Here is a 16,716-nt window from a genome sequence, read left to right on the forward strand (position 1 = left end):
GAAATGCATGTATTCTAATAGCCTGGTGCTCAGCAGAGCAATTACCTGAAAGATCTTGTTATAAACATCAACTGAAATAAACAAGTAACTGAAATCAGCTACTTGGTATCACTGCATAAAATCTACTGACTAACTGTTTAAGGGGCTCACTAATAGGTCTACCAAAAATGAGAAGAAACAAATAGATGTATTTATTTTTTTGTCTCTCAAGGGGACCCCTGAAGTGCCACCTGAATTAACTACACATTTAAGAACAGATTATAAAGTGTGTGGAAAAGCCATACTTAGTTCTTTCCAATAAGAGAGAGATTTGACATAGCCTTTTATGACTCTGCTGCTAATTACATATTTCCAATTTTTTCTCCCCTTTTAGTACCAAGTGCAATGCCTCAGAATGTCTCCTTGGAAGTGGTTAATTCAAGGGTAAGTCTGCCATATGTTCACCATTTCATTGTCAGAGTTCATATATATATTTGGTAATCATGTATATACACACCCTATTTATGTGTAGATTTTATGTTAGAGAAAATGTTCTAAATTCCACACAATGCTTTGTTTCATTCATCTTTTTATCCTTCCTTATTAGTTGAACTGACCGTTCCAAATCCCTGTTTCTCTTTTGTGACAGTCATTTTGGTGGGCATTATATTTCTTGCCTTTCCACAGGCCAAGGTGTCCACCTGAGTTGGTGTAATTAAGACAACAAACTTCTTACAGTAACAATCTAGATGAGAATGTGTATTCATTGCTAATGAATGAGACTTTGTAATCTTGTTGTTGATTCTAACAAACAAAGAGAGGATTGCTCCTTCCAATGCTTTTAATGAGGCAGCATTCTTGTGGCACTTGATTTTGCAGTCTGGAGTTTGACACAGTGCTGACTCTACTGCGTTCAAACGGGTTTCCCTATCACTAGTAAAGGAGTTCAGTTTTCTCTGGAAACCATGAAAAGTTCTGTTCTCCTGAAGTACGTGACTTAGTCTCTCTCCTCAACACATATAATGAAACTCCTTATTTACAAATAGTACTTGCTGTATCACAAAACAAGTTTCACAACAATCCTGTGACTTAGATGTTGTTCACATTTTACTGTTGGGTGAACTGAGGCACAGAGAGGATAGGAGACATGCCCAATAAATCTGTAGCAAAGTGAGGAATAAATCCTAGACTACTTTACAATCGAGTCTTCAGCCTGCTTAAGAATGTGCTTCATTGTTAGCACTTTGTAAGTTATAAGTATTATTGTTATTACACTGTAAATCTCAAAGTTTTTAACAAAGTAGGGTAATTATTAATATTTTACAGACAAGGAAACTATTAAGTGACTTGCAAAGGGCCATTCAACAGAACTCCCTGATTCCCTGTCTTGCTCTGTTCATTCTCATTGTCTCAACAAACAAAAACACATAGTTGACTCTAAAAAAAAATTGAAAATGTAAATAGCTATTTATTATTGTCCCCTTAGCTTTTCAATCTTTCAATTCACCTAATACAAGTACTGTAGTGTAATCTCTTTATCATGAAAGTTGAACTTACAAATGTAGAATTATGTAAAAAAAACCCCTGCATTCAAAAATAAAACAATGTAAAATTTTAGAGCCTGCAAGTCCACTCAGTCCTACTTCTTGTTCAGCCAATCACTCAGACAAACAAGTTTGTTTACATTTGCAGGCGATAGTGCTGTCCACTTCTTGTTTACAATGTCACATGAGAGTGAAAACAGGCATTCTCATCACACTGTTATAGCCGGTGTCGCAAGATAGTCATGTGCCAGATGCACTACAGATTCATATGTCCCTTCATGCTTCAACCACCATTCTAGGGAACATGCCTCCATGCTGATGATGAGTTCTGCTTGCTAACAATCCAAAGCAGTGCGGACCGACGCATATTCTTTTTCATTATCTGAGTCAGATCCCACCAGAAGAAGGTTGATTTTCTTTCTTGGTGGTTTGGGTTCTGTAGTTTCCGCGTTGGAGTGTTGCTCTTTCCAGAATTCTGAAAGCATGCTCCCTACCTTGTCCCTCTCAGATTTTGGAAGGCACTTCAGATTCTTAAACCTTGGATCAAGTGCTGTAGTCATCTTTAGAAATCTCACATTGGTACCTTCTTTGTGTTTTGTCAAATCTACAGTGAAACTGTTCTTAAAATGAACAACATGTGCTGGGTCATCATCCGAGAATGCTATAACTTTGCTATAACTATGCTATTCTGCATATATGGCAGAATCCACATAAAATAGAGCAGGGGACATACAATTTTCCCCCAAGGAGTTCAGTCACAAATTTAATTAATGCATACGTTTTTTAATTAGCATCATCAGCATGGAAGCATGTACCCTGGAATGGTGGCTGAACCACGAAGGGGCATACAAATGTTTAGCATATCTGACATGTAAATAGCTACAAAAGTGCCATGCAAATGCCTGTTTTCACTCTCTGGTGATGTTGTAAATAAGAAGAGGGCAGCGTTATTTCCTGTACATGTAAACAAACTTGTTTGTCTTAATGATTGGCTAAACAAGAAGTAGGACTAAGTGGACTTGTAGGCTCTGAAGTTTTACATTTTTTGTTTTTGAGTGCAGTTATGTAACAAAAAAAATCTACATTTGTAAGTTGCACTTTCATAACAAAGAGATTGAACTACATTACTTGTATGAGGTGAATTGAAGAATATTATTTCTTTTATCATTTTTGCAGTGCAAACATTTATAATAAAACTAATATACACTTTGATTTCAATTACAACACAATATATATGAAAATGGAGAAAAAAATCCAAAATATTTAATAAATGTCAATTGGTATTCTATTGTTTAACAGTGTGGTTTAAACTGTAATTAATCACAATTAGTTTTTTTAATCATGAATAATTTATTGAATTAATAGCGTGAGTTAACTGCGATTAATCGACAGTCCTAATAAATATGTATTATCTGCTCCTATATGATTGTATTAGAAAAGGCAGGTCAAAGAAGTGTATCTTGCACTTTGAGCAGAGGGACGTGATGTTTTTGATGGTTCTCAGCTCCTGTTGGAGTTTGCTCCACAATCTGGAAACAGCCTGAACAGATGAGTTTTGTCCTAGTGGTATGAAATTCTACTGTACATGAGGCGCCAGAGCTGGTCAAAAATTTGCCAGCAGAACAGTTTCCCATCAAAAAAATACTGATCAGATAAAATTGAAACATTTAATGGGAACATTGATTTTTGTCTATTTTTTTCAGGAAATTATCAAAATGTTTCATTTTAATAAAATCTAAATGTTTTGCTTTGGTAAGGTTGATTTGGATTTTATTGTTTCAACTTTTATATTATATGAAAATAACACAGATGTCAAAATAATAAAGTGGAAATGGAACTTTTCCATCTTATTGAATCCAAATGTTTGGATAAGGTCAAAATGAAATATTGGAATATTTGGAATAGTTTGTTCCATGAAAAAAAATGACATTTCTCCTTTACTAAGTGGTTGGAGATGATACCCATTTTGAAATCATGGAATTTCCTTCAGGACAGAAATTCAGAATTTCAACCATCTCCTAATGGGCGTTCTTTAATCTAATCCTTTCAACGTGGACATGAGATGTTAGCACATATTAGACTGACTTACATTAATTTCCTGAGGGTTAAATTGATCTTCACACAAGAATTAATACCAGCTGATGCCAACCACTTATTAGCTCATAAAAACAATCACTGTACATGCCCCTATAGAAATCGCAATAAGAAGCCATACTAGTTTACGAAGACAAAACAGACCCACAGGCAGTGAATAAAATCACTGATCTGTTTTACAAAACCCAGCTCTTGCTCAGATATTTTAAGGTTGTCAACTGAGAAGTTGTAACTGAGCAACGGAATTAATCCAATGTAGAAAAAATATGGTGGAGGCAAGGGGAGAAAGGTATCTGTAAAACATCTTAAGTAGTGATTTTTTTCATTCAGGATTCAGCCAACAGCACTGTCAGTGCAGCCGAGGTGAACAATTGAAAGGTAATCCCAAATCATAACTGATCACCAAAGGAAACAATCACTTAGAAGACAGAGAGGCAAATGTGCCCTTTGGAAAAACTCTCACCAGGAAATTATGTTCAACATACACGGCTTGCAGTGTTTCTATGTCCTGTGTATGACTATTTCCATCTTGCTAATTTTATGAATATATTTGTTGACAAATAAATTCCTTCATAATGGCACAAATGTCAATTAAATCCAAGAGATCACTAAAGGCTTGTCTGCATGGCCAGTTACTGTGCACCAGTTTGCCATGCAGTAGCTTGCTGTGTAGGCAAGCCTTTAGGGTTTGTCTACACTTCACTCAGAGGTGTGATTGAAGCATGTGTAGACATACCTGAGCTAGCTTTGATCTAGCTAGCTCAATTAAAAATAACAGTGAAGTTCCAGCACTGGTTGGTCACATGAATTCATACCCAGGGTCCCTGGTGCGCTTGTAAAGCCTGTGCTGCTACCCCTCGTTGCCGTCACTTCACTTACATTGTTGTTATTCGAGCTAGTTAGATCAAAGCTAGCTCAGATTTATGTGTGCTGCAGTCATGCCTCTGATTGCAGTGTAGTCATACCTTTTGTTGATGATGTCTCTTCCATTTGATATTTTATATGTTTGGTATTAATTCTGTTAGCATTATATTATATAAATAGCAATGTACTATTTTATTATGCTGTGTGTTTGGGAGGTTCTTTTTCCCTGTTTTATTGGAGCAACATAAATTTTTTTTTGGTAACTCATTGCAATAGGAAGTCCATTTAGACCCTGAAGTTGACACTTCAGAGCATTAAAAGAAATGTGCATACATACTTTATCAATTTCAGCAGCCATCAGACATAATGGAAAAGTGTCCATGTGTGAAATCTGTATTTACAGGTGGTCTAATGGAACATGCCCTTCAGACATTTCCTTTTGCACCACTGACACTTAAGCAACAAGTTAATTCAAAAGCTCATTAATAAGGATGAACTTACTGTTTTGGAAACACTTCTGCAATCTCATGTTAATTATGAACTTAAATTTCAGTCATGCTGATCTCCATTTTCCATCTCTTGTTCTCTTGAATGCAAATTTGTATTTTTAAAAAAGTGCTACTCTCCACTTTTTAAACCCTCCTACATATAGTACCCACGGGCAATGCTGTATAGAAATATCTCATTCCAAACCTTTGTGTGCCTCTTTGACTTATTCTCAAGACACATGTCACAGAGCAGCTGGTAATCTTTGGTGACCTTATGTAGAGATCATTCAGTGATAAGACATTTAAAACAAAAACAGGAAAATATGCTGTAGGAAATAATGCTACACAGAAATGGGGAGGACTAAGTCCATTTTAAAGTTATTTGTGTTTGTTCCTATAGTAATGATATTTATGTTTCTCTTGCTAAAGGATAGAGCCTTTTATCTCTAGGTTTTCTATATCTGGCATAATCAGAAGGTGCTACTCTAGTTCTGATTCACAAAGCATTTAAGCATAAAGCTTCAATGGGATGTTAAAATACATATTTAAATGCTCTGTTAAATGGGGATGGATTAATGCACATGCTTAAGTGCTTTGCTGAATCATGGCCTACAGGACTGCTGTGCTGTAGCCCATGCAAAACAAATTTATCCCAGTTCTTTTCACGGTGGCCAAGTTTCGATATCACAGAACCAAATGACCGGTAACATACACACTTTTTGGCAATCTGAAGAGACTGAAGGCAAAGGATTGAATGCTGGATATGGAATCTGAACTGCCCTCCCACTATGTCAAGATTGATGCACATTGGCAGGGAAGTGTGGGAAATATTCTGTGGATAGTCCCTGAAGTGTTCTTCTGTTAATAGGGAATTTCTGCTTCCTAGAGCTATCAGTATGGCACCATTGACGAGCAATCCATTCAAAAATAGTGATTCCAAGAGTGTGCATCTCAACTTCTGAGTGCTTATTGGTCCCAAAGTGAATTTCTGAAACATTTCATGTTTGTCCATCATTAAAGCCCGCAACCTTTAGAAAGTACATTGGTAGACATGTATATCTACACAAGAGCACTGTTTGAAAAAGCTAGAATAGATTTCTAAATGTGGGTTGTTTTTTGAAGAACAATCTTAATACAGTAAATAGAAAAGTAAATTCACTAAATCTAGAATAACAAAGTTAATCAAGCAGAAGAACTGGTTTCATGGACTGTGTTTAAAATGCATTTGTTTATAGCTAAGAGATATGATTCTTGTGGCATTTGTTGCCAAGACATAATTTAACTCCCAATTTCACATTGAACTTTAAAATTATTTTCCAGTCTTGTGAAAGTCTGCATGAATTTTGTAATGTTTTTCTTTTATTGCTTCGGTTTTGCAACGATCTAAAATATAACACTACGCTCTGTCAGCTTTTGTCCTGATCATTCTTTCTTTTCTTCTAACCTGACAGTAGTCACTGAGAATTAGTTCAGTTAAACACTTCCATTTCACAAATTGATTAAATTAAAAAAAAACATAGCTGAACTTTATTCCAGCACAGTTCCCAAATTGTATTTAAATATTGCACAAGGCAACTATGCTTCATAATGCAACCTTGTCTAATAAAATAACCTGCTTCAACACGTCCCATACCTGTTTAAACTTCATGCTGACTTTAATAAGATTTCTGGCTTCGTAATATTTTTCCTCAGTGGTGAGAGATGTAAACATTTAATTACATAGAAGATTTTGGAGTATTATTATTATTATTATTAACATTTATATTGTGGTTGTGCCTTGAGGCCTCAGTCAGATCAGGATTCCATTTTGCTAGGTACTGAATAGTAAAAAACAGTCCCTGCCCCTAAATAGCTTTCAATCTAAAATACAAGATATTACAGGGGGATGAGATAAGCAAATGGCTGAGGGTTATTGGAAGACAGAGTAACAAAAATCATAGAATGTTTTATCGGAGACTAGATGAGCTGTGTGTGGCAATTCTTAGCCAATCAGTAGCCGTAATCACAACTGCCTGTGTTTCTTTTAAGTGGCCAAAAGTCTATCTTATCATGAAATTTTATTTCATAACTTCTTTACACATAATATTTGACTGTTCCAGATCTTCTTTTTCTACTAATGCATGTTCCATTGTGGTATCCCAGCGTTACAAAAAATAAGCATTTATAGTGTTTGTGTGTGTATTTCCTTCAGTTTAACTTCTACATGGGCTCAAATTCAGCTCTCAGAGCTGCGCGTGGCAGCTCTTTCATTAGTCAGTGGGAGGTAGCATGCATCCTAGAACAGTGTTTGACCATAAAGTTATATACAGCTCTGTGCTTTTTCATATTTACTGACAAAATTGGAAATCTTGGAGAAGAAAACAAAACCTGTGGCATTCATAATGTGATGTCAGTAGGATGAGCCACCTACACAAATGTGCCATGTGCCAAGAAAGTTAATTTAAAAGCAAGTTACTTGGTATAATACTGTGCTTAGTTATTCTTGTGGGAGAGGATATGTATGAAATTCTTTACATAACTCTAGCTCTGGGTAAAAATTATAAGAAATTCTTCTTTTGGAGAGCGACAGAGACCTGTCTTGGATCTAAACACTTCAGAATTCCAGTCTGATTTCTTTGACAGACCAGCTGCTGTTTTAGCTGAGAGGCAATAGCTATTAAGTTGATATTTGTCCTATTTTGTTTTTAAAATGGAAAGTACTTTAGTCTGAACAGAGCCCTTCTATGTGAAGAGAAATATTTCAGTCTGTTTTTGGTTTGTTTGTTTTGATTTTTGTTATAATGGAGCCTTTTTCAATACAATACGGTCTTTGAATTTTTCTCTGATGCACAGAAACTTTGATGCCCGTTAGTATATTGGCAGTTTTAAAGCCACTAAAGTGTGCAGTAGTTGTATTATATTTCAGTGTCTACATTATCTGTGTGGTACTTCAAAAGACCTGTATGAGAGGAGCATCAAGGATTTGTACAGCAAACATAGAGGCATGTTTCCCATTCTTCTCTTTCAAATCCCTCCTTAAATATCTCCTTTGCTGTGATGCCTACAAAAAAATTAACAATAAGCTGGTGTGCTGAGACCACTGCCTATTATGCTCACCAGTATTGTCTCATTTTTTCCTTTTACTCCCCCATCAGTCTGTCTGTAGCCACCTGTTGTCTCTTGCTTTTTACTTAGATTGTAAGCTCTTTGGGGCACGGATTATCTTTTTGTTCTCTGGTTGAACAGCACCTACCACAAGGGGGGTCCTGGCCTATGACTGGGTTTCCTAGTCTCTACAATATTACTATTAATAATTATCATCCACAAGTTGTTCCACTGAAGTGACTGGGACTGCTTGTGAAGTAAGGCACTGCACAATATAGTTAAGAGTCTTAGAACCGGGAATGTAATAATTCCTCCAAATCAAAGATGAGATAAGGGGTAACAGGCCTGATTCTTCTCTTATTCCAATATAAATCAGAAGAAACTCAACGTTATACCACTTTTATACTGATGTAACTGAGAGCAGAATCAGACCCAACCATGCTTGGGTGTAATATTTACAACAGTAAGACCCACAAATGATCCATCAAAGATTTATTATCACAAAGGCATAGTGTGACTTCACTGGGGCTACTTATGATAATAAGTACTCTGTCAAGTACTGTTTGCAGAATCTTACCCCAAATAAAATTCACACAGTTAATAAAGTGTGAAAAGATATAAGTTGTTTAACTGTATATGAAAGGTTCAGAAGAATGTTCTTCAATATGATCATCCTCATCAATTTAAGTTAAGACAAGCATAAGATTCTTGTTGCAGCCATGCTGAAGGAGACAATGGCTGGCATAAAGAGATGATGACAATGGAATATCCTTTTGAATGTTTTATTTGCAAAAGTGTTGAATAGTCTCTTTTACTTTACAGTAGTAATAATTATAATACTTAGCACTCAATGAGTCCCACTCTCCCCTGCTTTGTGCCTGGTGCAGTCATTTGACAAAGGGCAAAACTGAAGTGAAATGTTACCAAATCTGAAATATCTACATAAACTGGTGATAGCATCTTACAGTCACTTTGTCCTTAGTTTGCAAAGGTTTAAATGGTTACATAAGGGGCAAAATAGTGGAGAATCAGGTCCACTGCCTTTAGCAAATTACTTTACTTTCACCACCAGCCATATATTTGTGGCTTGATGATTTGCCTCCAACTCATATGACTCTGAGCGCTGGTCAACACTGCAAAATTTTCATGTGTTTGAATACAATTATCAAGAATCAAGTTCGTTAATATGATTTTGAGCATGACTTTGTAGTCAGGGTAGACCTGGGCAAATCACATTCAGCACTGTGTCAGCTAATCATGATTAAACCTGAAGAAGTAAGGGTTCCATGATGGTTGTCTGGTGCAATGTTGAGCCTGACTTTGATCAACCTAGGGAAGGACAAATTGTAGTCAGCATCATGTCTGCTAACTTGATTCTTAACCATGTTCAATCAGAATAGCATTTCGTCATGAAAAAGAGCCCTTAGGGTTATGGGCCCTATAAAAAAACAAAACAAAAAACAACACTCTACAATACAGATAGTTCAGAAATATCAGAATGGGTTTTTAAACGTTTTCTTTAAAAAAAAAATCACATGAAAGTTTGTTGCTTCTCTTTCCCTTCCCACTCCTTTGTCTAATTTAAAATTCAATTCTACAACTTATATTCACCCTGAGTGCTACTTACTCATGTACGTAGCTCCTTTGTAAAGCACTGGGCACCTCTGTTGTTTTGTATAAATAATAACAAATTTTAATTGAAGTCTTGCAACGCTGCTCAGAGCTTGGTGAGTGGTATTGGTATCCCCATTTTACAGAGGGCCTAGAAGACTTGCCCATGATCACAATGAGTGCCAAACCTGGAAATAGGACCCATTTGGGTTGTTATGCACAGTAAGTTCGTGTTGCTGCTGCTTCACCAATGATGCCAGCATTGATGCACCATTAGCCTGCTTCATTTACAAATGTCTCTGTGCCTATTTCCACGCCACCCACTTTGTGTGGAATTCTAGTCCTCCAAGCCAGTGCCCTCCCTTTGTTCATATCATTTCCATGCAACTGTGGCTGCCACCATTTTTAAACGCTCTAACTCTAAAATGCTATTGCACTTTTTCTGTTTCTGGTTTTGCTCCTGGAATTAATTTCTGCTACTTAAACAGACGCAGACATCAGAAGCATGCCGTAGGATACAGTGTGACATACATGAGACTCACAGGAGCCAGATTTGCCAGTGGAAAAATATTTTTTTCATTGCTTGGCATCTGGGTCTGGCGACTGCTCTGTACTGAAGGGAATTTATATACTGTAGCAGAGTAAAGGGATGAACAGGTCTATCACAACACATTTAGTTCAACTGTTTAAAATTACTTTCCTATGAAATCTGCATTGAAATATCATGTAAATCCATCCCAAACCATTCTTACAATATTGACATATTAGGCCACACAGCCTGTTTTAATGCCACTGAGTGGGTGAAATTACTAGGATGAATTTGTCCTTTATGTTAAAGCACCAAGGAATTGCTTATGGTGGCTCAGCATTCCACTGGTTACCATGATTGGGGGTGGAGGGTCATGTCCTTGCCCTGAATCTGCATATATCATATTTGCTCCTCCCCTCTGGCCACCTCCATGCATTCTGCTACCTGATGTTGGACCAGAAGTAGCATGTGCATCTCCACCACTAGCTATCTGCAAGGCCAGCTGAACCCAAGCAATGAGGCAGGTATACTATTCTATACTATTCTTTTATATTCTATTTTGGTTCTTACACTGAACTCATCACTGTAGTGTCTGAACACCTCCCAGTAGAGCAGTGGTCCCCAAAGTGTGGGGTGTGCCCCCTTATGGGGGTACAAAGTAACATCTGGGGAGGACATGGTGGGCCCAGCCCAGCCCCAGGCGGGGAGAGAGCGCCACCCAGCCCAGCTCTGCTCCCAGTTCTGCCCTGGAACCAGTCCCAGCTGCCTGCACACTAAAAGTCCAGTTACCCACAGTAACTGGCCTCTGCCACCAGGGGGTGGGAAGAGCAGAAGCAGAAGCAGCTGCTGCTGGAGCCTCAAGGAGCACTCAGGGACAACTCCAGTGAGAGGGGTACCGGTGGCTCTCCTGTCCTGCCCCAAGCACGGCTCACTCTCCACTGTCCTGCCCCACTCCCCCCACATTCTGTCCTGGCTCCTGGGGGAGAGGGTCGCGGTACAGACCAGGTAAGGGGGGGCATGATTGAAAAAGTTTGGGGACCACTGCAGTAGAGTATTAAGCAATTATGATAATTCCTTGCACTTACACTGCACACTTATTTCATCTGAGGATCACAAAGCACTGACCATCTATTAAGGCCTGAACCGCCAGATGCTGACTGCCTTTCACATACATTGACTTGAGAGGGAGTGGAGGGTCTTAGGATCAGGAACTAATTAGAATTCAGTCACATCACCTTTGTCAGGTAGCTACACTAAGCAGCAGTTATCCCCATTTTGCAGATGGTCAAGTCGAGGTCTGGTGGGACAGCTATGTTGGTTAGGAATATAAAAAAAAATCACACTCCTAACCACGTAGCTATGCCAGCAAAAGTACCTGTTTAAATATAATAATGCTGGAGGGGGGAAAGGTCCCTTTGCCAGTATAGCTTATTTTGTAACTGGTATATATTTTGCCTATATGAGCTGTGTCTCCAGTAGGAAGGCTTGTCTAAGGCACTCAAGTCAGTGGAAGCTTGTGGGAGCTCATTACTGTTGCAAATCAAGTCACCAATTTCAGTGATTAGCTTTAGTCACCCCAGTTGAAAATGTTGTCCTGTGCTTCTACAATGCGGCATTTTTATATCAAAGGATGTAGGAATGTTTGGGTGGGTAGTTAGGCTGGAACTTAGCACAGAGGTTGCTGTGGTGTGTGTCTGACTCATTTAATTAACTGTTGTTTCTAAAACACTAACAAGCTGGGAAGAGCTACATAAATGCAAAGTAATATTCTTATTAGAAACAAGTTCTAAAGGTGAGCTGCTTTTTTTAAAACTGAGACTGGAGGAAAGATAAAATGTTTACTCCAGTCTTGCAAAATGAAGAACTATCAGAGAGTAAAAATAAAATAAAATTAAATGGGAACTAGTTTTTGAAAACATTCAAAATATTCAGCAGATTTTTGACCCATGACGACATGAATAAACTTTAATGAGATCCAGGGGCAAATATAAAATGTATTATAAAATAGTCAAGTGAATATTTAAAAACACAAAAAAGTGAAAACAATGATTGTCACCACTATTTAGAGAGGCGACCCCTAGGATATGGGTTTAACCTTTAAATATATTGCTTATGAAGAGGACTGCATCGCAGGAGCTCTTTAACCTTTAAACCTATTACTTATGGGGAAGAACAGCAATGAACATTGAGCTTAACCTTTAAAAAGGAGAAATTTGCTGATAGTCTGTAAGTCAACATATCTTTTGTTTATCACTTTACACTTTACACCATTTGTGGGTCATTCTCTTGGTAAATATTCTTTGCACTTATGCCACTGAAAAAGTTTCAGTAGCAGGGTGGCATTATTATAGCGTGTTTCAAATATTTTGTTCTAAATCTGTTAATGAGTTTTCTAGCTATTTATATGGGTTTAATTTCTTTAGCTTTAGGTTTAGCTTTATAAGTGTATTTTCTAAATCTATTTAGTTAGTATCTCACTGTCACCCATGCACACATGTCCTCCAAGGTTATGGTACAATTTAACTAAAAAGCCAAGTCATTTAATTATATAATGCATCGAATGAAGACTGAAGCATTTTTAACAAGAACATTTAATATATTAAGCTTAGAAATATTATTTCTCTTGTCCAAACTCTAACTGTTTTGCCAATGGCCTGGTGCCAAAAAGGGAGTTTGGAAAAATACATGTTACATCTGTCATGTATCATCTCTGGAAGGCATATCAGATAATGGCTTCCTCTAACTATAACTGAGTGCTGTATCATTAGGCAACTCAGCATCAACATTCAAAAAGTATTGAATTAATGTTTTGACAACTGCCAGTGTCCCCCAAGGACTTTGAATTGTTAGGTATGTGGTTCAGTGTCTAATATTATTTTGGTAATTCCTTGCCCATAGGCTTCTGAATATCCTTCAAATGGGCAGGTTCAATTCAAGTTGTTTATAAGGAGAGTACACTATATCCGTATATTGCATTTATAGATCCAGCTAAGAATGATGATATCAAGAAAGCATTGTACCATCTAAAAGAATTATCAATACCTAAGAATCTCATTAACAGAAGACAGATGATGATGATTATACCGACCCTTGGAAATGGACCTTGAGTAGATAGTTGTAAAATAGCCAGTGAAATTTCTTCTCGGATATCTTGAATCATAGAGATTTTATGCTGAAGGCATCTGTTACACCTGTGCAGGCTTTGGAAAAGGTAGTTTGTAAAGAAGTTATCAGACACATTGCCAAAATCTCTCTATTTTAAGTCACTCATCTAACCTAACACCTAAGTTTGATGGTTCAGATGATCTCCTTTAAACATAAGAAATACAGAGTGATTGTTTCAGTCCAAGTGGATGTACTTATTTGCTTGAGCTACATGTTATAATATTCTGGGATTTTGGAATTCATTATAGCGATGAAATGTTAGGAGCTATGCTTTAGGTTTGGATGGTAGTAATACAATGCATCAAACCCCAGGATCTCAAAGCATTGTTACAAAGCTGAGTATTACTATTATCCCCTTTTTTACATAGGGGTAAACTGAGGCACAGAGGTTGGATGGTTCCCCTGAGATTACACAATGACCAAGAGGCAGAGTGGGGCAGAAACAACCCTGCGGTATTGACTCCAACCTCCTTTCACTCACCACCAGACTACACTGCCTTCTAGCTGAGGCAAACACTTGTATGCCTGCGATAGTTCAACTTCTTGTGTTTGCAAAACTTGCCTGCAGACCTTCCCAAAGGTGTTTTTTGTGAGCATTCCATTACTTTCGGTTTTCATTCAGAGCAGAAGTTAGTTCAGAGGCACAGAAAGGAAAATGAATATTAAAACGGAGTCAGCAAAATATGTCAGAACTTTCAAAAACGTTTGATTCAGATTTGGTTCTAGAAATGGACAAACATTTGGAAATGGGGTGGTAGCTTTATTTTGTCTAATTTCCTCTTTTGTCCTCTCCTTTGCTGAGAATCATGGTGTACTGCACAGCAGTCAACAGTCTGTGGCAAACTGGGAATTACAAGAGATTATATGTTCTTCAATTTTTGTGTCTTGTATAGAGGTGCAACTTGGGGGATAAAGGATAAAAAGTCTGAAGGATAAAAAGTGATATTTCATTTAGATAATAAACCTGTACTCAAGACTGAGAATAAACAACTCCCTTAATCAAAATCAGTCTCATAGCTAGTCAAGATATTTATGCCATGGAAAATAGTCATAGAATACTTTTCAGTTATGTACCACCAAAGAATAATCATGTAGCTGATGCATTGTCTAATTTCCAGTTCCAAAGGTTCCACGTGCTGGCAACAGAAATGGGCGCAAAGCTCACAGCTATTCCTAAATCGTTGCAGACAGAACTATTAGAATCTTAGAGGATTCTGTTCTCAAGTTATCTGTGAACTGAGTCCTGTTGGGGCCATTAGCAATATCTGGCAGCAAATCAGCCTCTTGTTGATTTTATTGGATGTAAGGAACCTGATTCTCCACTGCCTTGAATCTAGTGTAGTCCGTAAGAAATGTGCAAAGTCAGTGCAGAATGCTGACGTTGATGTAAATAAATGGAAAGCTCTTAGAAGGTAGTATTTTAAACAGGGATAAATGACTTTAGTAAAAGTATTTTACACTTTGCACAGGTGTAAATGACTCCACAAGATGCTGGGCCGTGGAGAATTAGGACCAAGACTTCTACAAAGAAGCAGTGCTTCTAAGAAGAATGCCCACTCCTTCTTGACATAGTTATCTCCTGCAGTTGCCCCGACACTCAAGCTTGGGATCCTTCTTCTTACCTATTTTTGTTTTCAAGAGAGCTGGCTCTCTCGGACTCCTTACTCTTGGTATCTGGTGGACTCCTCTGTTGCATCCTCTAAACCTTGATGGAGACACTGTATGTCTACTTCTCCCTTATCTGGTCACCTTCCCAGTAAAGAGCATTCTTAGAACGTGACTACTCCATTCCATATAGTGCAGCAGGAACTGGGAAACTCAACTGCATAAGCTTAGGAGAAAAGTTGTCCCATAAACCTTAGTGTTGGAGCTAATGAACCCTTGGAAGACCATTAGCAACTGCGTGCTAGGAAAGGTGAGGCTTTCCCCGCTATATTAAATTCATATATTCTGTGGCTCAGCACAGAGAGGGATGAGTTTCACTGAACAACAAGTTGCATATTTCTCTTGGACAGTGGAATCTTGATACAACAATCTGAGGTCCCCAGCAACTCGGATCTCAGAGAAGCCCCCACTGTTGTAAGGTCACCGCCAGGCTCTCCAAAGCTAAAAGCATGAGCCTCTACAATTTGATCTAAAGAGCCAAGTCCCTTAGCTGTCAGCTTTAACAGGCTAATATCCTCTGTTGGCTAGGCATGGGTGCGCGGGGCATGAAACACACTATGAACAGTGGGTTAGTCTTACACTCCATTATTCCCTTTTTCTTCATTCTTTGCAAAGGGGGAAAATGCATTTTATCTGCCATATTTTCCTTGGGCAAGTCAGTGGTGACTTTCTGCTAAGTCTGAAATTCACACAGTAACTGAAACTCTCAAATCTTGACCAGGGGCCTTCCCCATTTTGCACTAGTGTATAAAACTGGCAAGTTCCATTATTCAGCCAGCTATTGCTTGGAAGACAATGGGTCTGGGAAGGGAAAAACAGAATAAAATAAGATTACAGGGGAGGTAAACCACTGAAGCATTGGCAGAGGGAAAGCTGCTCTGCTGCCATTCAGCAGTTCCCACACTTTATTGTTTCAATTATCACCTTCTTAAAAATTGCTGTGAAGTGAATGAATGGGACCATTGAGCTCATGTACCACCAGGGGTAACCATGTCACAGTTTGGGAACCCCTTGGGCATTAAATCAGGTATATGCTTTTTATAAATTATTTGCTATATTTTTGTATCTTCCTTCATGAAATACATTAATTATGCCATGATTCTATTTACTAAGCAGGCTGTTCAAGGTTGTGCTTATTTATTTTGGTCATTTAATGGCACTGAAGACTGTCCAGACATACATCAGAGTATGTTTATTCCTTTCTAGTCTTTGGAGTCCAACCTCTCAAAGCCTGCTTTGCATTCCCAGGCATTTAAGTACATTGTGGACAACATAGCCATCTCTTTTAATGGATTTGGTCATCTGACTCTTCAAGCTTACTCTAAAGATTCTTTCTAAGCATTGTGTTATATTTTTCACTAAATTTTGCTGACCATTGTGTCAGCCCTTTGCTACATTCATGAACAGGTGCTATACTCAGTGTCACTCTTACTCATTTGGAAGGACTTGTGTGTTGCTACTCTACCTCTGAAGTCTGTAGAGTATCTATGCAGTGCTATAGGTCCTTCATTTTTTGAATATACTCCAGCAGCACTCAAGGAATTTACAACTACCTTTTTATCTCTTGTCTGTCAATGTATCTTTATTCATTAACTTTTAACTGCTGTGGAAATTATTCATTATGACATTATTCAGCTGGCCTTTATAGTCACTATCTCACCTCCCCAAGTATTTCCAGTTCTATTATGGTTAC

At 37.9% G+C, this 16,716-nt stretch overlaps 1 protein-coding gene across 1 annotated transcript in view; it reads left to right on the forward strand.

Annotated features, from left to right (window-relative positions):
* Positions 1-16,716, forward strand: part of DCC (DCC netrin 1 receptor) — a 948,458-nt gene that overhangs the window by 715,151 nt on the left and 216,591 nt on the right. The window contains exon 12 of the mRNA XM_077816218.1: positions 374-423. Coding sequence (XP_077672344.1) covers positions 374-423 — 50 coding nt within the window. The remainder of the gene's footprint in view (positions 1-373; positions 424-16,716) is intronic.

The sequence above is a fragment of the Eretmochelys imbricata genome, chromosome 5 (genome assembly GCF_965152235.1).
Source record: "Eretmochelys imbricata isolate rEreImb1 chromosome 5, rEreImb1.hap1, whole genome shotgun sequence".
NCBI lineage: Eukaryota > Metazoa > Chordata > Testudines > Cheloniidae > Eretmochelys > Eretmochelys imbricata.